The sequence below is a fragment of the Brachyistius frenatus genome, unplaced genomic scaffold (assembly GCF_029030835.1).
Source record: "Brachyistius frenatus isolate BFR_SWC_R1_liver_20210118 unplaced genomic scaffold, ASM2903083v1 Contig_11, whole genome shotgun sequence".
NCBI classification, from domain to species: Eukaryota; Metazoa; Chordata; class Actinopteri; family Embiotocidae; genus Brachyistius; species Brachyistius frenatus.
This window is the reverse complement of record NW_027210610.1, coordinates 3604259-3626088: the sequence shown is the minus strand read 5'-3', so window position 1 is coordinate 3626088 and position 21830 is coordinate 3604259. Positions and strand designations below refer to the sequence as shown.

The 21830-nt window shown below is 41.2% G+C and overlaps 3 protein-coding genes across 4 annotated transcripts; 1 reads left to right on the top strand and 2 right to left on the bottom strand.

The window, feature by feature from the left end:
• Nucleotides 1-1221: 1221 nt before the first annotated feature.
• On the bottom strand, nucleotides 1222-21733 carry LOC138616752 (transmembrane protease serine 9-like). The gene is given in 17 exon segments (XM_069691277.1): nucleotides 1222-1721; nucleotides 1835-1944; nucleotides 2076-2341; nucleotides 2438-2603; nucleotides 2724-2997; nucleotides 3086-3231; nucleotides 3554-3822; nucleotides 4028-4200; nucleotides 4428-4448; nucleotides 14429-14466; nucleotides 16086-16177; nucleotides 18268-18557; nucleotides 18728-18888; nucleotides 20083-20354; nucleotides 20857-20933; nucleotides 21118-21230; nucleotides 21444-21733. Coding segments are annotated over 17 exon segments (2769 nt in total). The 5' UTR covers nucleotides 21490-21733; the 3' UTR covers nucleotides 1222-1466.
• On the bottom strand, nucleotides 6530-9704 carry vkorc1 (vitamin K epoxide reductase complex, subunit 1). 2 transcript variants are annotated; one of them, XM_069691600.1, is made up of 4 exons: nucleotides 9618-9704; nucleotides 8856-9260; nucleotides 8335-8444; nucleotides 6530-8048 (listed from the first exon to the last, which is right to left on the bottom strand). In XM_069691600.1, exons 2-4 carry the CDS (start codon nucleotides 9035-9037, stop codon nucleotides 7837-7839), a joined length of 504 nt encoding a protein of 167 aa, XP_069547701.1. In that variant the 5' UTR covers nucleotides 9038-9260; nucleotides 9618-9704; the 3' UTR covers nucleotides 6530-7836. The 2 variants fall into 2 exon arrangements, with proteins under 2 accessions (XP_069547701.1, XP_069547702.1); XM_069691601.1 differs by lacking the exon at nucleotides 9618-9704 and having other exon boundaries at nucleotides 8856-9327.
• mapk7 (mitogen-activated protein kinase 7) lies at nucleotides 10356-17753 on the top strand. The gene is made up of 7 exons (XM_069691598.1): nucleotides 10356-10600; nucleotides 12071-12348; nucleotides 12467-12632; nucleotides 13169-14697; nucleotides 14780-15888; nucleotides 16070-16200; nucleotides 17415-17753. Exons 2-7 carry the CDS (start codon nucleotides 12075-12077, stop codon nucleotides 17560-17562), a joined length of 3357 nt encoding a protein of 1118 aa, XP_069547699.1. The 5' UTR covers nucleotides 10356-10600; nucleotides 12071-12074; the 3' UTR covers nucleotides 17563-17753.
• Nucleotides 21734-21830: the final 97 nt, after the last annotated feature.

Here is a 21830-nt window from a genome sequence, read left to right as displayed (position 1 = left end):
ACACACACACACACACACACACACACACACACACACAGCTACATTAAGATTGAATGCATTTGTACGAATAGCTTACTGACTGTAGCTGAGCAAAAAAACAAAAAAAAAATTGTGTTTTAGTGTTTTATATCATAAATGTAAAATGTATAGCATCTCAAGTTTTTAAGGGATGAGCATAGCTTTATGGATGAAATATCCCTGCCACAGCTTTTATTAATTCCATTAAAAAGTAGCTTGGTTGTGTCTGAAATCACTCCCTCACCCACTCATTTACTATGTCAGGAGGTTCCTAAATGTCAAGATCCCAACAAAGGGTAACAAAATAAATTATAGGGATTCATGTAAATTTCCTTTTGAGGGAGTAAAAAAAACAGAAAAAAAAAAACAGTTATATAAATTTTGAGGATGCTAAAAATTATTCAAATAAAACAGTCCAAGCAGCAAAAAAAATGATCATCAATGAACTACTCGCATCGCTCACATGCATCCTATGACAAGGGATCACAATCAAAACACAACAAAAGAAAAAAAGTTGGGACTTGATCTACTATGTAGTTGACTCTGCACAGCACAGAAATTCCGGTTACAGGCACTATATGGACCAGAGAATTTACACTGAGATTTTGGATATTTAAAATAAAACGGTGCAGGGCAAACGTAGTGTCCTATAATACATGGGGAGTTATTTTTGAATGCAGCCCAAATTATCCAGACGTGTGATGTAATGTGGCAGGAGCTTTGGATTTTTCTTTTCTTTTCAAAGTGACTGTAGATTGTCTTGATCCACACTGTTTAGTAGTTTTATTGCTGGTCTACAACAAAACATTTCTGCATTATTATTGCTGCAAACTTTGTGTGTACATTTGTAGAATTTATTGTTTGTACAGCATCAGTTTGAATCTAGTTTTCATCAGATAATGTACTGAAACATAATGTGGTATGCTTAAAAGATGCTTGCTTATAAAGAAAATGGCAGTATTTGATAAAACTATTGTTCAAAATTAAAATGATTAATTATAAAATATATAATAATGCTTTATGTATTCAGAATTTATGCAAAAAAGACACTTATTTTATGCTTCATCTGTGTTTATTATATATTTGCTTAAAAGGAATTTTAAGAAGATAACATTTCTGACTTATTTCATTTCTATGTACGAAGACAACAAAGGGAATGTATAATGTACAGAATAGAGAGAACAAATCATTTAAAAGCTCTCATTTTGAAGACATATTCCTGTATAATTAGTTAATATATAAGTGTCATCATATTACAATAAAATAACTTTTGTTGTTATAAACATGTAAACATCTTTGGAAGTGTCTCATGTAGAATTTCTTCAGTTTGACCCGAGTATTGTAAGTGCATTAAATGAATATAAACTTAAGAAGAGCATCCTTAGCTGTCAGTCAGCCTGACTTTTCAGTGCAATGTTGAACTATTTCAACCATCCCCCAGCAATAGATCAGAACAACATGAACATTGAAGCAATGGGGACAGTGAAAGACAGGAATAAGGAAATTGAGAAACGTGGTGAGTTTCCTGTTGATGCAAGAGAAGGCATGTGACCCACCGTCTCCTTTAAGAAGGAGCTGAATCTTGAAGCTTTGGCAAAGACCTGAACGTCTGCACAGCTTGATTTACTTTCACTCATTGTTACGACAGCTGCCTGGAACCAGGATGAGTCTGACTTGCACAGCAGAGGGCTTCCTTGATCCCCCTGTGGACACAAAAAGAGAATTTATCATCAGTAAGATCCTGACATCACTGGTCTGAAAACTTGCAGCCAAAAATACTGGTGAAAAAACTGGTAGATGGGATTTTTTTTTTTGCCTGTTGAAGGTCCATGGTGTACGTGCATATGTTCTCCGTATCAGAACCGTTCCCACAACTCGCCACTTGAGTTTCAAGCACTCGAAGACCTGATCCAGCTCTACCAACACCTACAAGAATCATGTTTACTCGCATGAACACAGATTTTTTTTTTTGGATCATCAATGGATGATGAAGAAACTGTCAAAGATCCATTGATATTGTGCTCGTGATGAGATCAAACCTTGCAACAATCCCTTACCTCCGTTCTTGCTGCTGTTCTTCCAGCCTGCCACCCAACATTGACTACCAACGGGAAAGAATCTGGCATTGGTAGTGTCCAAACAAACAGGCTGGATGTAATCCCTGTAGCTGAAGGGTTTGGCCAGCTGCAACAGTGCGACGTTGGAGCCGGTCATTTTGCTTAATGTAATTTTCACAACACCCGAAAACACCTCAGACTCCTCAAAACCATTTATAAGGCGCTGGCCGAGGAACACACTCCACTCACGGACATCTGGAACAGGGCTGTCACGAAGATGGGAGGCAACTTTAGAGATAAATCTCAACGTCTTGATGTCTGTAATATAAAATACATACAGTACATGCTGCTTGTATACTTACGAAGAGAAACATTGGGCAGCAGTGAGTACAAAGTTGTCCGCGATTAAAGTTCCTCCGCATGCGTAGATGTCATTTTTGTGGAGGCTCACCATCCATGGCCACGTTCCTCCAGGTACAATGTCACCTACCAAATGACTATTCATGGGAGCTTTGCCACAAACTGACTCTAAATTGTTGAAGTGAATGGTTTAGAAAAGCAGGACAAATATATATGAATACCAAAATGATGTAATCCAAAGTATATCTTGGAAACATTAGAACTGCAAGAGTTTTTAGAGCTGCTCACTTGATGGACTTGTTACTGGACTTGGTTTTGTCGTTGGTGAAGGTGAAAGACCAGGACAGGTGTAGCTGCTGTCAACATCCAGCCCATTGGAGCTGAACTGGACAAAGCCTGGCTTATCAGAGCTGATGTGGGAGTTGATCCAGGACTGGTAACGGGACACTCTGGAGTAGACTCCTGGCAGATTGGGCCGACCACAGCCAAAACCAAAACTAACAACTCCAGACTGGACCCAGACGGAGCCCTGCTGACTCACCAATGGACCTCCTGAGTCTCCCTGAAAACATGGAGAGGACACGTCTGAGACTTTTAGATACTCCTGACCACGTTCACCACCAGGTGAAACATGAACTGAAGCAGCCTACCTGACATGAGTCTTTGCCTCCTACCAGAACACCAGCACAGATCATGTTGTCTGTGACTGTGCCGACTCCGTTCAGACAGTTACACTGTCTGTTTCCCAAAACTGGAACCTCCACCTCTTGAAGAGTTTGAGGGTAGGGGAGGGGCACTGAAACATATGATTATTAAGAATTCTTAGATGGAAGCAATACCTTTTATTTAAATTATTTACGTTGTTGGATGTTCATTCAGATACAGGAAAACTATTTGTATTTAATGTTCAACTTTCTCTGAAACATTCAAAATAATTAAACAAAGAAAATAAAAGGCATGGTTGGATCTATTTTCCTTGAAATAAATATTACCTGTAACATTTTGAATACTTTTTTTAAATAAAGTTTGATTCAAGGTATAATTTTGCTTGATTGCATAAGGCTTTGAAATTGCTGACCTTTTACTTATTGGAGCTCTATATAAGTTCAAATACTCACCTCCCTCCTCGACTGCCCCCCAGCCAGTGACCCAGCTATCAGTGCCGTTGTTGAACACACTGCCACTCGCTGCCAAACACACAGGTCTGATGTAGTCTGTGAACTTAACTGGTGAGGAGAGTCTGAGCAGAGCGATGTCATTGTTACTGGTGCTCCTGTCATAATTTCGATGTAACCGTAATTCAGCAACCTTTCTGGACACTTCATTTAGATTTTTGCCCTGCTGGTTTTGCCATCCCAACTTGACTATCCAACCCTTTGGGTTTGAGCTGAAAAAAACATAAAATGGGAAACAGTTACAGACGGTGGTTGGTATGTTAATATTTGTAAATGATTTGGCTCAGGAATGTCAGTTATGTCAATATTCAGCAACTCCAATCTGATATTTGCCTTCTCAGACAAAGACTGAAAAACACCCGGTCCTGACTGGATCATTGCTGTAATAAAGACTGCGTAGAGGTTTCCATCCCTCACCTGGAGAAGCAGTGAGCAGCAGACATCACCCACTCCTTGTTGATGAGGGAACCGCCACAAACATGGCCACCGAATCTCTGCAGACTAACCTGCCAAGGCCAACTTCCAGCTGGAGCATCTTCACCTCCAACTATCCTGGTGTTGAGTGAAGCAGTGCCACATACTGAAAGAGAGATCAGTCAGCTGGGCCAAACTTGAGAGGCAAAATTACGTCAAAACAAATTAAAATACTAATTTACTCAATTAGTTACAATTACCGCAGTCAAACCAGGCTGTCACTTTAATAGTTGATCAAATGTTTGGTTCTTAAGGTTGGAAAATCTCATAATTTAACAGTTGCACTTGAAACATTTGGATGAAGAGGAGAGATTTAATCAGATAAATTCTTATTTGGACATACCATCAAGCTGAGCATGGGATTCTGGGAAAGACAACACAAATGAATCAGTGTTATTCATTTTAATCTTTTATTTTTAGACTTACGCTCCACAAAAACAACATAAAAATGTTGTGTTTCAACAAAATTGTAAGCAAGCTTTGTGTTTTCAATGAAATTGTACATTTTTGATCTAGCACTTTTCGATTTTTAAGTTCATTTATGAAAGCTTTTTATACTGCATGGCTTTGTTAATAGTAAATTAATCATGTATTAATGCTTTACAGAGCAGCTATAACTATCAATAATAGCAATAATAATTAGCAGGTGTCTCCCTGATGGTATTGTGTGATGGATAAAGGTGTGCCAAAGACTTTTGCACAGTACTCTCTGCACTCCAATCAATCAAAAAAGAACTTTTAAACTATTTTACCAGTATTAACATGAAATAAAGACGTAGGTAGTCTCTAAAAAAATGTCTTACCTGTGGACAGGAGGTTCACCAGAGTAAATACACACATCCATTTGCTGAAAGCCATTGTGTGTCTGCACAACTCTTGTGTGCCAGTCTTTATATTCTTGATTTACCCTTTTACCTGCCACAAGGTGTGCTCCTCCCATCAGGACCCCACAGCCAAGAGGCTGAACAATTTCCTTATTCCATTTGTATCATTTTGGGGACAAAAGAGTAAAGTGATGTCATTTTGTATGTACAGTTTAAGGGCCACCTTCACCCTTTTAACTGTGAGAATTAAAGGTTTGTTCATGGCTAAAGGCTAAACAAACAGCCAGAGAAAAAGTCACAAAGAGATACAATAATTTTTTTTTACATTTTCTTATGTAAATTCTTATATACAACTTCATTGTGGGCAATGGTTTTAATGCCTTTTTTTTACCATCTAAATATAGTTCAAGGTGTGGACAAGCCAATCCCATGTGGACATTTCCAAACACAATGTGAGAAACACAGTTGAGAAATAGTCAGCAGTGGAACATTTTTTACAAAGATGTAACAACACTGTCTGCTGTCATTGTTTGCGGGACAACATATTTCAGCACCTGGGCTTACCACATAGTGACTAAAATCATATTTTAGAGACAAAAGATCTTGTTATGTTACTTGCAGTCCAGCTATCATCAACTTGTCATGACTTGACAGGATGTTGTGATGACTTGGTATTTAAAAATATGTACATTTCTGTATATATTCAGAGTATGGTGTCAGTCTTTTGAGTTACAAATGCATGTTGTTTTTTTTTTTAATCTCCGTTAAGGATTAAGCAAATACTCTGTTCTCACTCATAACCACTGTTGAGAAGTGTTTCTTTTTAAATGTTTAAGCTCAGAGATTACTAGTTATTTTGTTACAAATTTAGTAAGTAATGTAAATATTTAAGTGATTTTAAAGTAATGTAACTTATTACATTTCATTACTTTTTTTATTACATTTCCAACAAATATTTTAAACTCGGCAATAAAGCTAAAAAGTCCTAAAAAAAAGAAATGTAAACTTAAACAGTACTCAACACTGATTTTTACCAAAAAAAATTCAATATAACCTGAATTAATGTTGAATTGTTTGTATTTTAAAGCACGGCCACCAAAAGGGAGGGATTTAGATCAGAACAAAAAGGGCAATAATGTAAAAAAGGAGGTGATGGAAAGAATAACAATCAGAAATGAAGCTTAAACTGGTGTGTGTGTGTGTGTGTGTGTGTGTGTGTGTGTGTGTATATAATATCCACAAGTAAACTGTGTTAAACAGCTATTTTTTTCCCCAGTACATTATGTAAAAAATCTGCCCAAGTCTGTTTATACAGTCACAGCATGGAGACCCATTACTCATTACATTTAACGGTGCAGACTTGGTCTACTGTCGGGGTTAGGGTAAACCTCCAGGAAATTCATGTCAGTAGTTATAAATGTCCAGTGGAACAATGGAATCATCACAGCACAGGTGAAGTCAAGTTTGGTTGATATCCCAAACAACTGATGTAATGACTGAAACTTGGCCTCGGACGACACGGTGACATAATTTAAGCAAAGATTTAAAGTGAAAAATTATTCATGTTTTACTGAATGGAACCGTCTGAAAATCTATTTTTGCAGATAAAAGTTAAACAAAATAAACCAAGAATGATTGCTTTTATTTGATATTTGCAGTTTTTTGGACATATGATGAGTTAAGTATCCAGTAATACTACATATTAAAAACTATACCAAATTCCACTGCAAAATAACAACTATGGTAGTACAATACAAAACAAGATACGTCATGGAGAGCTGTCTTTCCAGGATTGAGTGGACTTTGTTTGGACTCTTACAGTGCACACAGACCTCTTTGGTTTAGCCATTGACAAAATGCTAGAGATCTGGCACAGAAAATTCTCATGGACTCAAAGAAATTGAAGTCTACCATCACACACTCTGTCCAAAGTACCTCAAATCATACAGAGCAGCAAGGCCAGCATTTTCACACCTGCAGTCTCATCATAAACAACACCACTGATGGACTACAAGAGCAACAGCAGCAGCACCTCAGTCACATCCCCCAAATATGACTATAATCTTGACACTATTTGCAAGCAGTGAGTGTCACAAGCTGCAGAGTGTCTACATTGCATTGTTAGAGACTGCCATGAGAGTAAATAGTAACCCTTTATAGAGAATCTGCAGTTTGAATATGAGGGAGCTTGTTATTTTGCCTCCTACCTTCAAGAAGGGGCACATACAAGTTCTAACTATTAATTCCAGATGTAAATAAACTAGTGTTTCACAAGTGTTGTTTTCAGTCACATACTTTGTATATATTGTAGCTTCTATAGAATCAGAGCACTAAACTTGTGTTCCCCTTCAGTTTGCATCACATGTTAATAATCGCTTCCTGACCAGTACCAAACTTTCAGAGATAATAGAACAAATACTTTCACAAATCCACCACCACACTAACAGTAAACTTTACTCCTTATTAAGAGAAAACATGATTCATTATATTATAATTAAAATTTTAAGTATATTTGTTCAATAAAGCAGTGATCTATTTTTTTTTCCTGGTGTAAATCATGATTAGTCAATACATGTATTTAGTTTGAGCAATAATGTAAGTTTAACATCAACGACAATGAAGTTGGTTTGAACTGAGATTAAATATCTGGGCATTGAGCTCCATCTGCTGGTGGGGCTGTGTAACTGTGTGGTACTGGATCTATGTTCACCACCAAGCAATTTACTGAAAATGTTATTTTATAAATTTTCTTTACTGAACATCATTTTATAAATCTTCCGAGATGAAACTTTTGTCATTTTCCAATGGAAATACTGCACAAAACAATAAGAAATACTGTGGGAGAGAATTGTCTCTTCAGATCCAATGTGGCTTCGGGTCAGCAGGGGAAAAAAAAAAAAAGGTGTTACATTACACAAGTAACACTTTCTATCCAGCCTTTTCCTTCATTCCTTCAATCGCTCTCCTTCGTTTCAGGTTGGTGAAGAGCAATGCAAAGTTAACAATATACGTTGACACACAGACGATGCAGAAATCTCCCAGAACAAAGACAAGAATTGATGCAAGATACAGTGAACCGGCCACGGACAACCAGGAGGCGAGGACCAAAAATAATGCTGCTTTCTTAGACAGAGGCAGTCCTGCAATAAAGACAAATACAGAGGATTACAGTCCCTCAATAAAACATTGAGACTTAAGGATTATTAATTATGGAGGCTCACATAAACTAAACCTGCAAGCTTGACTTAAAAACAGTGGGAATTTGATATATTCGAGTGAAAGTAAATGGATAGCTTCACCGACAAAATGTGCAAATATCTGAAAAGCAGGCCCAGCCACGGTTCCCTAACACACTGGGCCGCAGATATTCTGTCCAAAAACACTGAGGATTGCACTATAATTTGCAGAATACAATGACAGACTCACCAAGACCCATCTGCAGAGTGTAAAATATGATGCCAAGCACGCTGTTGGGCTGGTTCAGAGGGTTATCTTTGGCCACAAAGAACTGGACCAAACCAAAACCACGTCCCCATCTGCCAAAAAAAATAGAAAGAGGTTAACAGTCAGAACGAAGCTCTCTTCAAAATAAAATGAAAAAAAAGTGCTTTATAATTAAAAAAAATAAAAAAAAAACCAGCAATGCAGACATTGTCTTGTGACATTAAATATAATACGCAATTTCGCAGGAAAAGTCAACAGAGAAGTATGTATTTTGTGCTCTCAACGAAAAACAGGACTTGATGTGAAGTATTTTCAGAAGAATTTTGTCACACGTGGCAACGAAGAGGGCTGAAAACTGCCACAAAACATATCAAATTAGCAGTTTGCAAGAAAAGCTTAGTGCCAGATAGGGATCAGTGGCTACTTGGGTCGGCGAGGTTAGCTGATTCTGCACAAAAAGCGTAGACGTGAGCGACAAACCAAAAGGAGGAATGAAATCCTACCTGGAGGTGAAGACTTTGGAGCAGCTCACAGACGCCCCCAGGTCGCACATCGCCATGTAGTCCGGGTTGCTCTCTCGGGACAGCTCGACGTGAAGGGCGTAAACAGACAAAAACAAACCGAAAATGCACAAAACTACGCGCACTTTTCTCTCCCATATCGGTAATCCCGGAGCCGCGGCCATGTGGACACGTTCAGATTAGAGTCACCGCCGTGCGCTTCGGTTTCCTCTCGGACTTCGGTGAAGTTTCCTTCCAGTCAAAGCGACGTGTTAAAAGTCCGATTCTCACTTCTGATTGGTCTGGACGAGTTTTGTAACCGTCTTTCATTGGACGGTCGGATCCAGCTGTTGCGTGCTCAACGTGTGTTTGCTGTGGACTTCAGCCCTCACTGCTCATGCAGCACCGCTGAAGAATTCAGAAACTTTAGTTCAGCAAAAGTACCAATACAGCAGCAAAAATACTACAAGTGAAAGTCCTGCATTAAAAATAAAGGACTTTTACATAAGTAAAAGCAATTAGTTACAGGACTACTGCTGGAGGACATCTTGGCGATTTTAGCTGCCATCACATTCCTCACTTGAACTGCTGGACCTTTCATTGACAGGCTTTTCCTTATTTGCTGGTGATGGACCTGTATCAAGTCCTTTCCACTATAATCTCAATCATCATCCTAACTCTCTGCCATGATTTCTACATTCACGACACAGTTGCAAACCTGCCAACCTCTACGTCATCGACACCCACACGTTTCCACACTCTTACCAGTCCTTCGTCGGCAAAGAGAAACTCCTCCTCTGTAATATGTGACTTTCCCGCGCTGGCTGAATGAACGCAAACAGTCCAGCTGCCATGTTCTGTGGGCAGAGCATGCGCACCAGAGACTTCACCCGGCCGAGCCAGCTAACTTCCGGTCTGGCGCTCCGCTAACTGGATTGGGGATAAAATAAAACAACCAGTGCGTCTCTTCTAGACTTTACGAACATTATTAAACACTTCATAGCAAACCAGGATGGTTTTTTTCTTTTTTAATTTTTAAAAAAAAAATTCGTGTAGGATAACTAAGGCTGTGTAATAAAGGCAAGTGAAGTAAAATCATTTCATATTTCCTTTAAAACGTCTTGAACCAGAAGTTTCTTTATTTCTATCTTTCTTCCTTCTTGCTTGCTTTCATTCTTTGATGTTATTAATTGGCTTTTTAGTTATTGTAATAATTAGTACTTCTAATCATAGCAGCTGTAGTGATTCTTCCACACAATTTGTAGACCAGTCCATCACACATACAGTGCCGATAATTTTGTCCAAATGTGTCCCCTCCTGAAGTAATTACATTAAGGAAATTGGCGTCACAACCCAAAAATAAATAAATAATTTCAGAAACAGAGAATCCACAGTCTTCCGCAATGTCCCGCCTTCTACAGCTTCCTCTGCTCTTATTGGACGGCCTCTATGACGCCACATCACCTGGTTGGTCTGCAACGTGACACTCAAACCCAACGCGGAACTGTATGACGAAACGGCAGACAAAAACAAGAGGATAGTCGCGCTACTACGGGATTTAAAAACATAAATACGGATGTCGTGGTTGGTTTACGAAGCGCAAGTATGTTCCGGCGTATTGAAACACCCGTGTGCGCTCTCCCGTTTGGCTGTATGACCGAGAAAAGCAGGGTTTAATGACATACGTTGCCAGAAAGCCAGGGCTTCAGGTAACGTTAACTACCCTACGCCCCTGCGTCAAGAACTGGGTAAGGCTGCGTCTTTGTCATGTGGTTGCTTTATTTCTCACTATTTAGTGCAAAAAAAACCAAAAAACTATCAGACAGCTTCTCGTGGGTTTTTTCCTTTTACCTACGTGGACGAAGACTCTGGCTGTTAAACTGAGAGCTACAGGTTTTGACCACTTCAGCGCCAGGCCTTATGGGTGTGAGGTTTCTGGTCACGCCCAGTTTCTGTCCTATCAGCTCATCCTCACACAGTTTACCTGCATTTAAATTTGAAAGACATGTCTGTGTGTTTTAGAAACGTAACGATTTCAATTCTTCATCTAAACCAAACGAAGTGTTATTGTGTGAATGGCTGACCTTTTAAAGGAAAGACTAGAAGTGGCTGCTGGGGATCATTGATTTTTTTTTTCTATGTTAATATTTGCTCCTAGTTAGGTGGCCTCTTAAAACAGAAATGATACATTTATGATTCACCAAAATTCAAACACATGGTACAACTCTTCCTTGGCACACTGTGCTTCAATTAATGCCTTTATTTTAGTATGTTGCCTCCGTCAAGGTGGTGTCCGAGGCCATTTCTGCTTTCCTTACATAAAATTCATTGATAGAGCTGCAACGATTGTTCGATTAGCTGATGAACTATCAACTATCACCAGCTATTCTGATAAATGACAATTTTTTTTTATTTTTCTTTGGTTCTAGCTTCTTAAATGTGAATATTTTCACATATTTTGTCTTTCATGATCATTAACTGAATATTGGTTGTGGACTGTCGGTTCATGGCAAATCCCAGATACTTTTTAAGACATTTTAAATACAATATAGCTATTTCATTAATTGGGAAAATACTTAACGGATTCATTGATAATGAAAATAATAATTTGTGCAGCCCTTATTGGTAATGCCACTGAAAAATCACAATACAGTACATCTCATGTATACAGAACAACATTTTTTTGAATAATCACTTTGTATACGAGTGCAATATTCAGTTTTCTATCGTAGAAAAAAAAAAACGCACCAATACTCAACATTTGAGAAGCTGGGACAAACATTTGTTTGTCATTTTTAACGGAAAGATGACTCGACCATCTCTTTGATTATCAAGATAGTTGCCAATTATTTTTGGTCGATCCACTAAGTGCTTCAAATTTACTTTAACGGTATTATTAGATATAATAGGGCTGATCAATATATATTTTTTTATTTTTTTTATCAACTTTAAACAGGATCACATTATGGATCACAAAAATGCCAAATAAACATTTTGGTCAAATACAAGCAGTAAAAATAACAGAGGACTGATGCAGTGTTTTTTTTTTCACATGAATTATAAGGCCAGAATTTACAATGTGTTAAAATACGTTATACGTTGATTCAACTCTAGTGGTAAACAGAGAGCACCATAACCTAATCTCAAGCAGTGCAGTAAGAGCCTGTTCGATGAAACCAACGAATACCTCTTACCTTGCTATTTTTGTTTCTTTATAGAAAAATGTCGACTAAGGAGGGCGGAGAAGGTAAAAATGGTCAACCTGCGGAGTCCCCTGAAAGAATGGCCACTGACAAGAGCAGAGAAAACCAGAACCAGCGTGGAGTCGAAGCAACAGGCAGCAACACAGACACCAGCACGGCAGCAAAAAACTTGGCTTTGCTTAAAGCACACTCTCTCGATGTTAAGTTTGACGTGGGAGAGGAGTATGACGTCATAGAAACCATCGGCACCGGGGCCTACGGCGTCGTTTCATCTGCCAGGAGAAGAGACAATGGTAGAGCTGATTTACAAGACATTCCCTGTGTAGTAAAATGCCCCGTCATAAATAAATGTAGAAATTGATCATTAGTTGACATTTCCCTTTAATCTCTGCTCTGTTTTTTATTTCATAGGCCAGCAGGTGGCGATAAAGAAGATCTCTAATGCTTTTGAAGTGGTGACAAATGCCAAACGCACATTAAGAGAACTGAAGATCCTCAAGCATTTCAAACATGACAACATTATCGCCATCAAAGACATCCTGCAGCCGAACCTTCCTCACTCTGCCTTCAAGTCTGTGTATGTACTTTTCATTTTCAATAACATGAACCTACTCAGGCCAGAAAAGTCTGTAGAATTCTTTTAGTTTATTAATAACAGTAAGATCTGGACACTCATTCACATATGCACAAAAATGAATGTTACATAATGTATATTGTATCAAGTTATAAGCTTTGAGGCACTTTTCACCCAAATTTTAATTTAAAAAAAAAAATGTTGACCTGAAACCATGGTCCTACACAGGTTTCATTGGGTACTATTAATTCATATTTCTTCAGATATATTTTATGAGTTAATCCATTTGATCACCCCGAGTTTTAGAAGATTTACATTTAAAAGGCTAAGGAGCGTCAGTAAATTTCTCTGAGGTCTTCTGTGTTGAGTGAAAGCAAATATTGGTACTCAAATACAAAAAATACAAAAAACTTTCTACAAATTACATTCCAACACTTTGTATTGCCATTAGAATATTTTTTTCCACAGTTTTCTTTCTTGTTATGTGAGCAGATTGTGTACCAAGCTGATCTCCTTTTTCCGCTGCCCTGTGTGTGCAGATATGTGGTGCTTGACCTCATGGAGAGCGACTTGCACCAGATCATCCATTCTGCTCAGACTCTGACCCCAGAGCACACACGCTATTTTCTGTACCAGCTCCTCCGTGGCCTTAAGTATGTGCACTCTGCCAACGTCATCCACCGTGACCTCAAACCCTCCAACCTGCTGGTGAACGAAAACTGTGAGCTGAAAATCGGTGACTTCGGCATGGCGAGGGGTCTCAGCTCGCACCCCGAGGAGTCCCATTCCTTTATGACCGAGTACGTGGCAACGCGATGGTACCGTGCTCCGGAGTTACTGCTGTCTCTGAATCATTACAGTCTGGCTATTGACTTGTGGTCTGTGGGCTGCATATTTGCTGAAATGTTGGGGCGTAAGCAGCTTTTTCCTGGGAAGCACTACGTACACCAGCTCCAGCTCATTTTGAGCGTGTTAGGAACTCCTCCTGAGGGTTTAATTGGTGCTATTAGGGCTGACAGGGTCCGCTCCTATGTTCAGAGTCTTCCATCACGGGCCGCTGTGCCTCTGGCCAAACTGTACCCACAAGCTGAACCGGAGGCTTTGGACCTTCTAGGGGCCATGCTGCACTTTGACCCCCGAGAACGAATCGGTGTGACAGAAGCGCTGGAGCATGCTTACCTGGCCAAGTACCACGACCCAGATGATGAGCCAATTTGTGTGCCAGCTTTTGACTTTGAGTTTGACAAGCTTCCGATGAGCAAGGAGCAAATTAAAGAGGCGATTCTGATGGAGATCCAGGACTTTCATCGAAAGAAACAGACCTGCCGGCAGAGGCTGCAGTTCAGGCCCTTGGCGAGAATGAACGGCGGAGCTGCAGCACAAAGCAGTAACCAGTGTAATGCTCAGCCTGCGACTGTCAGTCTGATCCACACACAGCACCCACAAACAGCACAGATCCAGCAACAGCAAATAAGGGAAGTGAAATCTCAACAGCAACAAGACCACGTACCAGCAGAGGCGAACCATGCATTTACAAATCAGATGAAAACCTTTAGTAAGCCTACATCCCTCCTAGAAGTCGTCCCGCCTCATGTGACCCATAATTTTCCTCTCCTTACTAAAAGCGAAAGTGGCCCAGTTGATGTGGACATGCCCAGTGCCAACTCAGACAGCGGTCAGCCAGAGACTATAGATTTAACAACACCAGTGTCGAGTCAGGACGCCCCATTAGAGACAATGAGAGACAGCGAGGCACAGGAGCAGCTAACAAGCAGTCAGGCCCCTCTGGCTCAAAGCACCCAGAGCCAGTCCATGGCCCAGGCTCCCACCTCCATTCCTGCAACACCAGCACAGACCATGACACCCATACCCGCCACTGTGCCTTCCCTTTCCCTCTCTGTGGCACAGGCCCAGTCACTTTCTCAGTCCCTTTCACAGTCGCTGTCTAAGAGGCCTCCTCCATGTGCAACAGAGGGAACCAGAAAAGAAGGCGCCATTTCGGAGGATACTAAAGCTGCACTTAAAGCAGCTTTATTGAAATCAGCACTCAGACATAAAGCCAGGGGTGGTAAGTTCTTTGTTTTCTATATCTACCCTTTCATGTCACTCTTTGGACCGCCCTCATCCGAATTTGATCTCTTCCCTCGCAGATGGAGGTGCCTCCACTCTGGGCCTTGACGCCGGCGGAGGTGTATCGTCCTCCCTGTCTTCTGTTCCAGATTCACGTCGGCCTGTCACAGCCCAGGAGCGTCAACGAGAAAGAGAGGAGAAGAGAAGGAAGAGGCAGGAACGAGCGAGAGAGCGGGAGAGGAAAATGAAGGAAAAGGAAAGAAGGGAAGGGAAACAAGGGGATTCGCTGGGCGGCGTTCTGCTGAGCGACAACGATAAAAGCCTTTTGCAGCGCTGGACGAAGATGATGGACAGCCGCAATGAGAAATCTCAGATTTCCAATAACGATGGCGCACAGAGCAAGGACAGTAATGTGAACTCGCACAGAGGTGTAGTTATCGGGGATAACGCCCAAGGAGCATTGAACAATAAAACAGAAAAGGAGGCGAGAAAGATTCAGACTCATGAACAGTTAATCTCGCAAATTAAATCCAACCAGCCGGGTTTGTTTCAGCCTCCCAGCACCCAGCAACCATCGTTACTCTTCTCCATGAGCCAGAGGAAGCCTCCTGCAGATATAGTCGTTGCTGTAGGCGGAACGATAGATATAATGACTGTCACTAGTGGCTTTGTTAAAAACAACACACTCAAACCTCACAATGAGAGCAACGGGCAAAGTGGATTCAACTGTTTGGGGAATTGGAGTGGGCAGCAAATAGAGACGAGGCCACCACAACAACAACCGCAGTCAAACAGGACGTCACAGCCTCCGCCGCCGAGCTTCCTCCAGCCCCAGCTCCAACCTCAGAGTCAAACCCAACCTGACCCTCAACCCCAGTCGCAGCTGCTTCCACTGGAGAGTTTTTTGTCGAAAGCTCCAACACTGAGCACAAACGGGAACGTGAATATCAGAGGTCAAAATAACCTCAGCTCCCACCCCAACCCCTTGACTGCAAGCACTGGACCGATGGAGAAGCTTTGTCCCTCCGTAGGAGAGAAAACTGGACCACAGAGCTCGAACCCTCTCTGTGGGCCCTTAGGGGTCCCCTCTCAGCCTCATCCCAGTTTAGGATTCACAGACACTGGACAGCCAGGACCTTCCATCGCCCCCGACATCCACACAGTGACACTGCAGCTCTCCAAGTCCCAGGTGTGCATTGAAATGTGTTGTAGTGTTTTTTTCCCTCGGGGAGCATATCGCTTGACAGAAGTTAATATTTTCTTGTGCATACATACCAGGTTTTAAACGTCACAATCTTCTGCTTGCCTTGAACTGATTTAAAGGATACAAAGTTCAGCTGACCTAATGTTTTCTACTTTCCCTCTGTCAGGTGGAGGACGTTTTACCTCCCGTGTTCTCCGTCACCCCTAAGGGCAGCGGGGCTGGGTACGGCGTGGGCTTCGACCTGGACGACCTTCTCAACCAATCTCTCACAGACCTGCAACACTGTGACCGAGACAGGTGAGGTCTAATCCGGCGCTTATGAAAAAAAAAAAGAAATACTCTTAGTCATGAGTCATTAAGAGTTTTACCCATTCATATCAGACTTTTATCTGCGGCTATGTATCTGGTAGCCAGTGTCATTTTGGAACATGTGGCTGCACAACACCTCCAGTTCTATTATATTGGGGAGAACAAAAATTCCAATATCAAAATATTCAATCAAAAAGTTCATGCTATAATCTTCGTGAATAAGTATTCCAGGTCCACTCAAGGTGGTGATATTATGAAATCTGCAATATTTCATGTTAGAAGGTTACAGCTGCCCCCCGCTGCGTGTACATCGCAGTAGTGCGCACCATTCACGCACAACAGGAGTCTCTAAACTTTTTGATTGGCCAAAAAGTGCCCCTGTATATTCAAAATATAAGAACCATTTTTTTTTGCAGGGACCCCTCATCTGCTGTTATCAAACGCAACATATATGCTGATATATATGTGACAGGCCGCTATCGGCTGATCAAATTGGCAACTTGACACATCCCTCCGGCTCTTCTAAGTACCTAATTCCTGCTTTGTGTTACTGCTTACGATGGAAGCAATTAGTCTCAGAAAGGAGGCCAGTATAAATATACAATGAAAATCACTGTGATTTAAAATATAGGGTCACTTCACTGTCAAAAACAGGGTGCTTCATCACACATATACCATGGCTCTTTACAATGGGCAATTTTAATCTTCCTTGTGGTTAAAACATATTTGGTTTTATGGTGGAAACCAGCAATGATATTCATTCGCCATTAATTTGTTAGTTATTTTCTCACATAATTAATTCATTATTTTGTGTATAAAATGTGAAGAGAAAAAGTGCAAAGTGTTCTTCACAGTTACCAAAAACATAATCCAACGTGTTGTTGTGTCCAGCCAAGTGGTTCTAATATGTTAGTTTTATAATTATGTTGTACAGTCTTGTCAAAATATCTTTGCAGTTGAATAAATACAAACTAATATCTGACAGAAGTAACATCAGTAACATCTACTGAAGGGTCATACACATCCCTTTATAAGGAAGCTACTTTTAGACAACCTATTAAACCCAGAGAAAAGGCAAACAACAGCTCTTATTGTCATTACCAAAGTATGATGTAATCCGAGTCATCCAAACTGCTTCCTGTTTGTGCTTCTATGTTGACACTTTCTTTCATGCTTGCTGCAATTTTCCTCCTTTCCATCAGTTACGACTCGGCCCCCCTCTCGGCCTCCCTCTTATCGGATTGGAGTGAGGTTCACCGCATGACTCCAGCTGATCTGGAGTCACTGCAGCAGGAGTTGCAGCTCGGCTCTCCCATGATTCTCTCCGATAACATCCCCCCCGACGCCTGACTTACCCATTTACGGCAAGACAGTACTTGGATTTGTGTTTCTTTTTTTTTTTTTTTACATGAAAGTATCAAATTAATTTAAAAGCTAGCTTTTTCTAATGGTCACTACCAAGCAATCTGTTTTTTGTTGTTGTTTTTTTTACCATTATGACATGCCGCGCTTTCTTTATAATAAAGAAATCTGTGTCATCACCTATCTCTGCTCCTGGATATTCAATGAACCACAGACAGCCTCGGTAAGGCCCTTTCAAAAGTAAAGTTATTTTGGTATAAAGAAAACAGTTTAAATAACAACACGAGAGAACATTTCCCCCTAACAGGTTGAAAACACTTCAAAGGGGACTTCTTATGTATTTAAATGGGAGGCCGAGGATGTAAAAGGACGTTTTGAAAGAACATGTAACATTATTAAAAAACCCGGTTTACAGAGGTTGAACAGAGGAGTGAGCTGATTTTAGGTATCAAATTAACAGTTTATTTCATATGCAAAAGACTGTTTACCTCATAATTTTGATTTTAAATACAAACCTATCAAAACTACTTTGATTTAAAGTGCATAATCTAGAATTCTAAAAATGATCAAGATCTATTTTAAGTTCATTATGGCTCCATGTGCACGTCAGATGCAACAGATTTCTATTTTGACTATTCAGGACCACTTCAGTCAGACATTTACAATTCATCTCCTTGATTAAGACGGCTTCACTTTCCACCTCCCGGACAGCTGGTTTTCAAAGTGTCTCATCTCGGAAGCAGAGTTAGCAGAGTGGACAGACAGCCGACCAACACGACCGCCCTCCCGCACCAGTTCTGATTCGCTCGGCCGTACAGTCGGACCCCTGGCACCGTGTCGTTGATGAAGCCCGAGTAGCTGGTCAGTCTGGCATACACACCTGGCTTGTTTCGGTGAGCGCAGCCCAGTCCAAAACTCACCACCCCCGCCTGCACCCAGGTCCCGTTGACCATCTGGCAGACAAGGGGCCCTCCTGAATCACCCTGAGGAGACAACAGACACGCACTTATTCAGCCTTCACTCCTGGGAGGTATCAAAGTGCTCGAACAGAAGGTCTCCCAAACGTAATGGTGGATGACTGCACAAAACAAGTTATTTCCACTGCAGCTTCTTGTTTAGTGAACGTAAACACAAACAGCTGATCCCACCGTACCTGGCAGGAGTCCTTGCCGCCCTCCTTGTATCCAGCGCAGATCATGTCATACAGGATGTCCACCTGCTCCGTCGGGTCCGTTTGGTACATCTCCTGACATGAACTCTGGGAGATGATTGGCACCTGTACTTCCTGCAGAGTCCCGACTCCTGACAGAGGGACTGAAGGGGATACGAGGACAGATGGAGGATGAGAGGAGTGTGAGAACTTTTTTTTTGGCACGGCTAGACGAGTATGATACAAAAGAAATGTCAAGTATTTGTGTCCAATGTTAAGCTTCAATTTCAAACATTTGAACAAACATATTGACTGGATTTTAATGCTAAAATCAATATCTTAATATAATAATAATAATAATAATTCAACATAAAATGATTTATTATATTTCTAAAAAGCACATTAAAAGTTATGTTAAGTGCAATTAAGTATGTTCCACTGTGTTACATTAGGGATGGGCATTTCAAACAAAAATACTATTCCAAATTCGCTCTGAACTTTTAGATTATTAATCGACTATTCAACCGCGCACGCACACATCAACTCAAACTCAACAATTGCCATCCAACTTCTGAAACCGTCACCTTGATAAGAAACATGCCTTTAGCTTCATCTTGGAGATGAGGATTGTGGTTTGCGTCCAACATCAAACTCACGTCGTCTGGCCAATGATTACTGATCAGCGGAGGCATCGTGTGCTCGGGGCTTCAGTCTAACGTCGGTGCGCAGCTGTGGTAGACTGATATTCTAGCTCTACCTGTAGAGTTTGACTGCACCTCATCTTCATTAATGTTTTATGCGAGAACTTTTTGACGGCCGTATTCGTTTTTTGCACATTTCCCTTTGTTTGCGCCGTCGCGTCTAATCTCACAGCGCCGCACAGTTTTACCTGCGAACAGCCTGGTGGCGATGTGTTCTTCTTCTCCTCGTGTTGTTTAATGGTAGCTGGCAGACAGCTTTTAGGCGAATTACCGCCACCTTCTGTCACGAGTAATGCATTACAAAAAGGCGCCGGTAAAAACAGGAAGAACGATAGTTGCATACACTAATCAATTTTTATAACAACTATTTGAATAATGTTAAATGATGTTCCACTGACTCTTAATCATCAGAAACATTCAATTACAACCCTGCAGTTATATACATTTTAAACACAAGGCTGCAGTCGTGTAAAGGACGTGTTGGTACAACCTGTTCAAAAAGCATTAATGCCTTAAATCCTTTGTCTTTTACATGTATGGAAAACGTAATCATTCCTGTTCATCTAATATATGCAAAGTTAAAAGGGCTTCTGGTTAAATATTTGACTGCTGAATAAGTTCTGTGCAGACAAGCTAGCATTATGTGGAGAGCCTTACCGTCCTCCTGGATGTTCCCCCAGCCGGTGACATGGCACAACATGCCACCTGGGAACAGGGTGCCAGAGGCGGGAAGGCAGACGGGACGGACGTAATCGGACCAGGTTACCGGGCTGGACAGCTGCACCAGCGCCATGTCCTTCCCGTTCTGAGGCTGGTCATAACCGGATGGGATCACTACCCTGCTCACGCCATGCGATGACTCGTGCCGGTTGATGCCACTGAGTTGGTACCGGCCAGCATAGATGATGTAGGAGCTCACATCAGATGGACTTGGAAAAGGAACAAGACGGACGCAGAATGAAAGCCTGCTCGATGGGAAATCTAAGGGGCGTCTGAAATGTGAAACCTTTGCATTTTATAGTAACCAAGAACTGGGTATTAAATGGGTTTGTACCAAGGAGGTGTTCACAGTGATGATCATATTCTTGGAGATGTTGTTTTGAAATTTGAAAATATAATGCATTTAAATGAGGAGCAAGCAGATTGCAGGATTTGTGTTTGTTTTATTACAGGTAGAGTTCTTGTTCGAGACTCCTGGTGTACTACAATATTGCACTTTAAAAAAAAAATAGCCTGTATAAATAAAAATAAAAAATCTCTAATAAAGTGAAAGTATTAGGTGTTGAATTCTGCCTGAAAATTTGATTTTGATGAAACAACACAGCAGTGGCCATTGCCAAGAATTCCCAATAAAATGAAGCAGAGAGCCTGCAGATGGGCGCTCGGCCATGACTTTACCTGCCGATTATTGTCTGAGGAGAGCTTTCTTACTTGGGGAAACAATGTGCGGCTGATAGGACCCAGTTCTCCGTGATGATGGAGCCTCCACAGATATGGACAGTAGAGACCTACCGGCCGAGGGGGAGAAACAAGAGTGAGTCACCTCAGCATCACAGGCGAATCCCTCTCTCAGCAGGTCAGTTTGATAAACAAGGCCTAGACTAAATCACACATATAGCCAGCCCGCAGGCACAGCTTATACCAAACAAGATTATATGCAGCGGGTGGAGGTGTAAAAACAGAGGGACCTACCTGTATATCCACCTGCCACGGCCAAGCCCCGTCTAAGGCGTTCATCCCGCCCACAATCCTGTTCTCCATTAATGGAGGTCGGCCACATTCTTGGCCGTAACAAGCCAAAATACCTAAATATAAACACAATTTATATTTCTGATCCAGCCAGACCGACAGCTGCACTTTAAAAAAACAAAACAACAACAACAACAACAACCGACAGGACACAAAAATTATGTTAATTACCTAAGAGGACACAAAGTTGAATATGTTAAGTGGACAAAGGAACGTGGGGACAGTGAGGAAAGACAAAGCGGGGTGGTGGCGTACTGATCGATACTCACCTGTCATGTACCAGAACATTTCAGGAAACCGCAATGTCGGCGACATTTTGACAAGTTTCGCGGTGCAAATTACTGATATAGTTAATAATGTCCGAATCGTTAAAGTCTGATTTTTACTTCCAACACTGCATGTACGTCCTCCAGGACAGAAACTCCAGCAGCGGCCTACATGAAATGATAAAATGCCATCTCCTCCATCTGTGTGTTATTCCGTCGACAAAATCCCTCCACGTTGTCGCCAAACAGCCTGCGGTATCGAGCAGATTCCGACTAAAGGTTTCGAACTCAACCACCTGTTCTCACCTGCTGGCTCACCTACAGCCAATCAAACCTTTTGTCCCGCCTCCATCTGAGCCAATGAAATTACACTAATGTAACTGCAGAGAA

Bases quoted from the DNA above. Each gene is read 5' to 3' on its own strand.
- vkorc1 (XM_069691600.1), bottom strand. From the start codon at position 9,037: ATGGCCGCGGCTCCGGGATTACCGATATGGGAGAGAAAAGTGCGCGTA. The intron at 8,445-8,855 runs GTAGGATTTCAT...TTTTTTTGGCAG, and splicing joins TCCAAAGTCTTCACCTCCAG to ATGGGGACGTGGTTTTGGTT. The intron at 8,049-8,334 runs GTGAGTCTGTCA...TCTTTATTGCAG, and splicing joins CACTCTGCAGATGGGTCTTG to GACTGCCTCTGTCTAAGAAA.
- mapk7 (XM_069691598.1), top strand. From the start codon at position 12,075: ATGTCGACTAAGGAGGGCGGAGAAGGTAAAAATGGTCAACCTGCGGAG. The intron at 12,633-13,168 runs GTATGTACTTTT...CTGTGTGTGCAG, and splicing joins CACTCTGCCTTCAAGTCTGT to ATATGTGGTGCTTGACCTCA. The intron at 14,698-14,779 runs GTAAGTTCTTTG...CTTCCCTCGCAG, and splicing joins CAGACATAAAGCCAGGGGTG to ATGGAGGTGCCTCCACTCTG.